We start from the raw sequence: 9,447 nt of genomic DNA on the forward strand, positions 1-9,447 counted from the left end.
AAAGATTCTTTGGGGAAACAAAAATGGTTCTTCCACATTGTTAGAATAAATGGTCAAAATATGTACCTCAGCTGTCACTAGGCAGTACCTATAAAAATGTTCATATTGTGTTACATTTGGTACACTATAATACATTAGGCATGAATACAATATTACCTTTGAGATACTAATTTGTATCTTTTAGGTATTAATACAAACTTTTTAGGTGCAAAGCTTTACTTTTTAAATACAATGTATGGCATCACTATGAAGGATTGAGGGTGTATGCATCAGATCATGTATTTCTAAAGTGGCACATTTCTAACAGTAAAAGGTGATGTAAGCTAGATTGTGTTTTATCTCAGTGTATCTCAAGACAGAAAGACAAATCTCCCCAATAAAACAGCGAGAAGAAAATGTTTTCAGTGGCAAGTGATATAAAGCCTATTGTGCATTATGCACACAAATAAAATTGCAATGCCCCAGTCTTAAAATGGTTTATTTAATGTGTGCCAGGAGTTTCTGATTATTGTGTCTTTGCATTACAAAATTAGTCTTGTTCTGAACCTTTAGTCTGTGTGACAAAACTTACAGTAAAAACACTATAAATTATTCTGCAACTAGATCATAAATATGATATTGTACATAACAGAACAATCAAATGTGAAAAGAGAAGAGTTTGGGCCTGTGGATTGTCATCCTCATCTGTGACACTATCTAAGGTACACAAATAATTTAATATTTAATAAAGCAATGGAAATTAGATGTAGACTAATTAATTGGTTTTGCAGATTAATTGGTTTTGCCGATTAATCGGCACCGATAGTTTATTGGTGAAACAATCAGATATCGGCAAAAATCCATGCCGATAGTTTTCCGAGTGCGTCCGTTGCTTCATATCATTAGGAAGTAAATAATTTGTTGAACAGATGCTGCATTAGCAGAAAAACAACAGCAGGAACCTAAGTTTGTCATCAAGGCTGCCAGGACGCTAATAGTAGTACCTCAAACAGTTCAGCAAAAATACATGCAGATATATCCAACCCAAATGTTTATATCATGATTATTACCATCAATTTGAATTAATTTATTCCCAGCTGATTATTTTTATCCATATTTTAAGTTAATAACCAGAGAAAGCAAACTATATGCATCTGCCTGCTATACATTAACATGTCCAACAAATCAAAATCTTAATTCAGTTCTTTTTTATTATCACTGCATTACATCTTTTGTTATTTTGATTAGATAATATAATCATTAAATATTTAAACAGAAGCAAATAAAGTACAAGACTACACATATAAAATACATTTATGTAATTTTTATTTTACCAGTCGGAACATTTCACAGAAGTATTTACGTCAATACTTAGTGAAATAGTTTTATTTATTTCATTTAGCAAATTTACATGGTTCAGTGCTGTTGTTTTATTACTTTTGTAATACATTTCAGCACTATAGTTTTACTTTGAGTTTTAAAAACTATCAGTTGATAAATCGGTTATCGGCAAGTAGGGACCAACTTAGTTATCAGTATCGGTAAAATTCACTATTGGTCGACCTCTAATAGAAATTCCAAAACAGAATACAAATATATTGAATTAAAAAAAGAAATACACTGTTTTTTCTTTAAAAATATTTGATAATATATATTTAAGTTAATTTCTTTTTCTGTGTGTGTGTGTGTGTGTGTGTGTGTGTGTGTGTGTGTGTGTGTGTGTGTGTGTGTGTGTGTGTGTGTGTGTGTGTATTAACTATAATAAATTGATAACGTAAATACTGTAGCATAGCATACTGTAATATTGGTAAGGTTCAAAAACCATACTATCTAGTAATTTTACAATTGTTTGCTATTGTAAATACTAAAGTATACTACTGTATTCATGGGTGTCCTTTGCTACCCTCTACTGACCTAAACATGTAAACTCACGTTGGCCTTTTTTACGCGTATGCACATTTAACGCGTTGAACATATGCTCAAGACATGAATGATATGGTAGAGGAATATAAAGCCTCTTTTGTGTATGTGTCAATCGCTAGGCGGTGATGTCGAGGTTTCATTATGTGGGAGGTGATTATTTTGTCCATCAACAATAAGACACGCCCCCGGGGCGTTTCACTGCGCTACATTACAGTGCGCGCTACGTCGTGTGTGTCATAGAAAAGTATGAGCGAAGGAACCGAGTCTGACAGTTTAAATTCACAATGACCTTCTCAAAGACTACCTTCAGCGTTTTTTGCTTAGTTGCGTTGTTATTTTTGGCTTTAATAGTTGTTTTAAAACAATGGCACTTTGGTGTGAGGGAGACTTTTGGTGATGCTGCTGCGCCAGATGGTTTAACTCCAGTGCGAAACAGATTGCTTCAACAACTTGAAGAAAGACAACAAGAACTCGAGCAACTTTACATCCCATCTGATAATCTCCCAACATCACTTGGATTTATGGATACACGGACTCCTGAAACGGAAATTGGATGCGAAGAACTTAGTGGAGTAAACGCTGTTGACTTTCTTGGTTCGGGTTACACCAAAACAGTTTTGAAAGCAGCGTTACCTGAAGGACTCTTTGTTGCGCTGAAATCCGTGAACCATCAAGGGACTGACATGAGACTGTGCATGGAGGATTTTAAAGACCACCAGAGCTGTCACGAGCTTGTATCTTTCAAACTGAGGAAAGAGATTGTGTTGTTGCAGAGACTTCAGCATCCCAATATTATAAAGGTAGGAAAAAAATAAACGTGCCCCCTGTTGTATGGGTTTAAATTATGGATATCCACCATCATTTTAAGAAATTTTGCATGACCAGTTTTAAACATTCTTTTATTATATATTAAATAATAGTTAGGACGAAACACAACTTTGCCCTCTGTTGACTTGAAGTAGTTTGTGTAGGTTTAAATTATGAATAGGCACCATAAGTAATTTCCACTCTTACTTTTAAGATGTTGTGATCTTATTGAATCATGTGAATTTTAGTAAATTGTGACAAATGATTAAATATTTTTTATTCCAGTTCAAAGGTCAGTGTCAGGACAGCGCTGTGGTTGGTGGCATAACAGCAGTTTTGGAGCAGGGGAAGCCACTAGAGATGATCCAGCTCCTGCAGAGCCCCTGGGAAGAGCGCTTTCGGGTAAGAGCACAACCCCCAACCCTCCCGTGGAGTGTTAATCAGAAATTCCCCACCCACAGTCCCCCACAGGGCATACCTGAGGTGGGGGTGGATGAAATTCTTTGGCCTGGATGGATTAACTGGAGCCCCATCTCCATCTCCGATCCTGGTCGAATGCTTGTCTGTCTCTGATGTCCATCTTTACTCTTTGCGCTGACCATTTATAGTCAGCGTACTGTGGAGGGCAGATGATTTCTTTCATGTTCATTTTGGTATTCAAGAAGCAGGTGCTGACACCCTATGCATTTTGATCTATCGAAATGCGTTTAAGCTAAAGGGACTCCTCATTGACTGTCTTATTTTCTTTGAAACGCATTAACACATGGTCGGGAGTATTCAAAAGGTGTTTGGTTTCATCCAGTCATGTTTTCGAAGAACCAACGCTACAGTGTTTTCAAGGGTATATTCAAGGGCGACTCAATACCTTTGCTATGCTCACTAGTGTTATAAAATACATTATAATGTTGCACATTATAAAGATTTTAATATATACAAATGTATAATAGTTCTGCATAGCTGTTGTGTACAAAGTTGTGCCCATAGATAGATCAATTGGTCAGAGCTAAAGGATTTGGGTGTAAACAGCCCAGTCTCATGAAATTTTGTGATATAGTCACGTAACTTTTTGATAATTTTTTCGTGATGTTGTCACGAATTTCCACGTTTTTTTGGGATCGTATCACAAATTTCTGTTTACATGTCACTGTCACATATTGGTTACTCAACTGTTTTGTCCTATTTTCTTGCCATTGTCACTTTGGTTAGGGTTAGATTTGCATAAAATGACACCCTTACCCAAACCCAACTCTAACCCTAACGCCAGGCGACAATAGTTAGAAAATATAAAAAAAATCTGATTTTTTTTATAAACCAATACTTATAGTGACATCCCAGGGCTCCAGACTGCCACCAAATGGTGGCATTTTGCCACCAAAATTTGAGTGTGTGCCACTAAATTTTACATCCAGTCGCACATGTGCAACCAGTAAATTTGACCTTTTTTTTGTGATGTGACACTGAATTTGAAACAGCGCATTGTACTTTCTGCATCTATCATCAAAGTATTAAATAGTAATACAGTGGAAATGAGTAGAAATTTGATTATTTGGTTAGCGTGTTGATTAACGGTGTGTGCCCCTAAATTTTCTGGTTGCGCCCCTAAAATTTTCAGTTGGGGGCCACTGTGCTCCTAGTGAAAAAAGTTAGTTTGGAGCCCTGCATCCTAACACAAACACCAAATCTAACCCTAAACCGAAGCGACAATTGTTTTAAAATAGGAAAAAGCATTTGAGTAACCTATACGTGACAGAGACACGTAAACAGAAATTCGTGATACGATCACGAAAAAAATGTGAAAATTCGTGACAATATCACGAAAAAAGAATCAAAAAGTTACGTGACTATATTACGAAAGTTCATGAGACTGGGTAGCAGCAAACAACAGTGCAGATGTAAGATGTATAAAACTGTAAGATTGTCACTTCATTACATTTATTTTTGCTGCCATTTTTAACTATTTATTGGCTTTGTGCCCGCAGGTCTGTCTTGGTTTAGTGAGGCTTCTTCAGTATCTATCCTCCTCACCGCTGGGTTCTGTGGCCCTGCTGGATTTCCAGCCTCGGCAGTTCGTGATGGTATCGGGAGAACTCAAGTTAACCGACTTAGATGATGCAAGTATTGAAGAACCAAGATGTGAGGAAGACTCAGACTGCCTACTGCAGTTTCCCCTCCGCAATTTCACCTTCAGATGCTCCCCTTCTCGAATCTGTGAAGGTTTGAACGAGATGAGGAACCTCTACAATGCCTACAGGTGAGAACTTCCCACATTCCATCTTTATTGTCTAACCCATATAATAAAAATTGTTTTACAAGAGTCTGGCTGGTGTGAAGAGTTATGATTATACTTGTTATGATTAATCATCCGAGTGTCAGAGCATCATTTGCGGCGCGTTGATCTCACAGCTTGACTTGCCACTTTGCGGTTCCTGGCACAGAAAATTATTTATAAAGTCATTATTTTCTTTTTCCAGGTATTTTTTCACCTACCTACTGCCTCATCAGGCTCCCCCACTGCTGAAACCCCTTGTTGAAAATATAATGAACTCCACAGGTGAGGAATAGTACCTTGTTTTTCTGTAAAAATTGATTTTGAGATTAATGAACTCTAAAGTGTAGTTTTATATTCTTGTTACAGGAGATTTGAAGCAGAGCATTAATAAAACACTGGTTGACTTCGAAGAGGTTTTGCATATGTACAAGTCCGGCTTGCACCTGGAAAACGTGCCACCGTTAATAACCAAAGATTATGCATTGATTTATTATACAGCTCCTGTTATGCGCTTATTTATTCATAATCTTGCATGGTGTTTCCAGCACCGTAAACCAGATGTACTTCTGTCATAAAGCATGTGTAACTCAATCCATCTTCAAGGAAGAGTTTCATACCCTGCAAGACTTTCAAGCGCCTCTTTCTTTGACTCCCTCTGTGTGAGCTTTGACACCTATAAATCAATTACATGACCAAAGCAGCACAGATGCATTAAAGACACCAAGCAAATTCTCCAAAACTCTCTTAAAAAGGTTCCATGCAGATATTTACTCTGTGTGCATTTGTCCCCTTTCTTGAGATTTGGTAAACATGTCTTTTGTTGTCCCCACGAATTGGCGCACACACATTTAGTAACACGAGATTCTGCCACCTCTGCTGTGAAAGAGAAAGCAGAAGTTCTCTTGGGGCAAGCTAATATTTAGCAGATGGGTGTCGAGTGGATCTTGAAATGGTTTTGATGCATTTTTTTCTCTTTGTGCAGATTATGCCGTCCTGAAAGGAATGAGGAGTGTTGGAAATATGGAGTACAGATGCTGGCCGTCGTACAACGAGCAAGGCTGTGTGCTATCTGTGCACAGTGCCAGAGAGGCGGCGCTCATTTGCAGCTCTCATCCGCAGTGCACAAGCTTCTCTTTGGGCAATGAAAGAACATGGACAGGTCAGTATCCAGACTTTAGATTATTTTAAATGCACATTAGTGGTTGCATGAAGCTATTATAGCCACAATTTTGTTATTTTGTGTAAAAAAAGTTAAGGGGACACTTCAAATGTGGTTAAGCGGAAATTGAATAAAAAAAAGGGTATTATTCCTCCCTTCAGTTGGACTAGAATAACTTTTGCATACATTATGATATTTAAAATTAGAAAAAAAATCCTCTGTAAGCTGACATTAGCTGGAATCAAACAAAACTATCTGCTAGAGCACTCAGGGCCAGAGTTATACACTTTCAAATACAGACTTTACAAAAAAAATCAAAAAGCACCTTTTTATTTTTGTGTTGATTAAAGGACTGACAACACATACAACCATGTTTAGCACTTTCAGCAGTGTTTTATGTAATTTCAATTGGTTTCGTGTAAAATGATACCAAACTTTTGCATGTACACCTCTGCGTGTGGGTATGGGAAGCTTTTGAATTTGGGTAGGCCAAATCCAGGCGCAAATCCCCAAAATAGCCCCAGAGCGTGACAGGTTAATGACATTGTAGTAGAGATTAATAATAATGCATTTGTATGGAGACATTTTTGATCTCTTATAGGTCATAACATTAAAATATTGCAAAAAATGTGCTTTTACGGTGTAGCGCCATGATCATATGTGACCCTGGACCACAAAACCTTTTAAGTTTCACGGGTATGTTTCTAGCAATAGCCAACAATCTATTGTTTGGGTCAAAATTATCAATTTTTCTTCAAAAATCATTAGGATATTATGTAAAGATCATGTTTCGTGAAGATATTTTGTACATTTTCTAACATAAATATATCAAAATGTTATATTTGTGAGTGGATGCAGTTGCTAAGGACTATTTGGACAACTTTAAAGGCGTTTTTTTTTTTCAATATTTAGATTTTTTGGCACCCTCAGATTCCAAACTATCTGCAGGTTTCTAGAGCAGTCAGGGCCAGAGTTATACACTTTTAAATACAGACTTTAGAAAAAAGCGCCTATTATTTTGCATTTATTAGAGAACTGAGAACACATACAACCATATTTAGCACTTTCAACAGTGTTTTATGTAAATTTAAAGGGTTTCCTGTAAAATGATACCAAACTTTTGCATGTACACCTCTGCATGTGGGGAATGGGAAGCTTTTGAATTTGGGTAGGCCAAATCCAGGCGCAAATCCCCAAAATAGCCCCAGAGCATGACAAGTTAATGACATTGTAGTAGAGATGAATAATAATGCATTTGTATGGAGACTTTTTTGATCTCTTATAGGTAATAATAACATTACAATATTGCAAAAAATTTGCTTTTACGATGTAGCGCCATGATAATATGTGACCCTGGCCAACAAAACTGTGTTTTATTTTCACGGGTATGTTTCTAGCAATAGCCAACAATATATTGTTTGGGTCAAAATTATAGATTTTTCTTTAAAAATCATTAGGATATTATGGTAAGATCATGTTTTGTGAAGATATTTTGTACATTTTCTAACATAAATATATCAAAACGTTATTTTTGTGAGTGTATGTAGTTGCTAAGCACTATTTGGACAACTTTAAAGGCGTTTTTTTTTTTCAATATTTAGATTTTTTGGCACCCTCAGATTCCAGATATTCAAATAGTTGTATCTCGGCCAAATATTGTCATGGCCTAACAAACCATACGTCAATAGAAAGCTTATTTATTTAACTTTCAGATATTGTATAGGGATGCACCGATATGGAAATTTTGGCCGATAACCGATAACTCTTTATATATATATATATTAGGCCGATAAATATTCATATTATTTTCACAATGAAAAACTCCCAGACCGCGGACATCTTGTCTTTGCGCTAGACTAGCATACTCTTCTTAAGCCCGCAACACGTGTCATCTTCGTGCTATGTCACAGAAAGCACCAATCAAAACTCCACATGGCCAGCAATGAGCAAGTGAAGTGGTTCAACAAACCAAAATAATCCATCATTTATCGGCTTTCATTTATCGGCCTAATTTTGCTATCAGACCGATAACCGATAATATTAAAAATAAGCAGTTATCGGCCGATAACGATATGTCGGCCGATATATCGTGCATCCCTAATATTGTATAAATCACAATTAAAAGAAATAAGACTGGATTTGTGGTCCAGGGTCACATATGTGTAAGCCAAATATGATCTTGTTTCTTTTTTAAATAATTTTATTTAATAAAAAATTAAAGATGAATTAAATACATACGTAACTTCTAAGCCATCCAAGCAGTAAAACAATCATATAAACGTATGTTATTTGCATTTATGAGTTAAATGGTAGCAACAAATCTATAAAGGCATATCGAAAAACTTTAAAAACATGAAATAAATATATATTTGATGAGCAAGAGCATGCGTTGACTGCCTCTATTCAGCATTATAAATCATCTGAACATACGTCTGTTGTGTCTGTTTTGAACATGCTGTGTCTAACCCAAGGCTCGCCTTGCCTTTACTTGTCTGCAGGTCGACTTCTTGCCTCTTTCAGAAGTGGCTTCAGCCATCTGGTTCCAGATGTGAACTCGGCAGTGTACATGAGGAGAGTTAAAGCCTCGGGAGCAGTGCTTTGAGAAAGAAACTGGGGGAAGGGGAAAAATTTTAGACAAATGAATGTGTTATATTTGTAGGCAACTTTCTCAACAGCGTTTGATCCCACTGCCAATCCTACACGCTGCCAAGGAGCGTTTAAAAGGATTTCCCTTCAGGTATAATTAACCTGTGGATACAAAAGGAGAAAGAAAAATACTGCCTTCCAACTTTTTTATTTTCCTTCTATGTTGCGTTCACATGGCACGGTCCAATGGAAGGACATTGAGCCTATTCTACGCTGAGTAATGCCTGCAGGCGGAAAATGAAAACAAGCTCTTTCACAGATTTGCTTTGATGTTAATGAGGCCAGAAGTTTGCTGCGTTTTGCTGGATGCCAGTATGTGCCGAAGACCGTGTCAATAGGCGGAAAACTGCTGAAACCACAGAAATGCAGGAATGTTTAGTGGGAACCATTGTTCTTCCAGCATTACCCTATATAGGGTATATGTATGTATGTATGTAATAATTTTATATATTATATATATATTTCCTTAAATTGTTTGATTGATTAAAAAAGATAATTTTGATCCCACTGCATGTATTATGTTTTATACTTCCATCCCTTGGATGTTTCATGTTCTTTCAGAGAAAGAGATACACATGTCATTTGTTTGGATATGCTTATTCTGCATTCTGTCTTGTTTTTATGACTTTATCTACAAACTATGTAATAAAAATGTTTTTATTCA

The 9,447-nt window shown here is 36.5% G+C and overlaps 1 protein-coding gene across 1 annotated transcript; it reads left to right on the top strand.

Annotated features, from left to right (window-relative positions):
• Positions 1-2,041: 2,041 nt before the first annotated feature.
• pkdccb (protein kinase domain containing, cytoplasmic b) lies at positions 2,042-9,447 on the top strand. The gene is made up of 7 exons (XM_073869670.1): positions 2,042-2,702; positions 2,995-3,111; positions 4,689-4,960; positions 5,181-5,260; positions 5,345-5,450; positions 5,959-6,137; positions 8,636-9,447. Exons 1-7 carry the CDS (start codon positions 2,187-2,189, stop codon positions 8,737-8,739), a joined length of 1,374 nt encoding a protein of 457 aa, XP_073725771.1. The 5' UTR covers positions 2,042-2,186; the 3' UTR covers positions 8,740-9,447.

Source organism: Misgurnus anguillicaudatus, chromosome 7 (assembly GCF_027580225.2).
Source record: "Misgurnus anguillicaudatus chromosome 7, ASM2758022v2, whole genome shotgun sequence".
In the NCBI taxonomy this organism is placed as follows: Eukaryota; Metazoa; Chordata; class Actinopteri; order Cypriniformes; family Cobitidae; genus Misgurnus; species Misgurnus anguillicaudatus.

What these genes read in the sequence shown, in the direction of transcription:
- pkdccb (XM_073869670.1), top strand. Translation starts at nt 2,187, where the DNA reads ATGACCTTCTCAAAGACTACCTTCAGCGTTTTTTGCTTAGTTGCGTTG. An exon ending in AGCATCCCAATATTATAAAG is followed by an intron (nt 2,703 to 2,994) that starts GTAGGAAAAAAA and finishes TTTTTATTCCAG; the next exon opens with TTCAAAGGTCAGTGTCAGGA. An exon ending in CCTGGGAAGAGCGCTTTCGG is followed by an intron (nt 3,112 to 4,688) that starts GTAAGAGCACAA and finishes TTGTGCCCGCAG; the next exon opens with GTCTGTCTTGGTTTAGTGAG.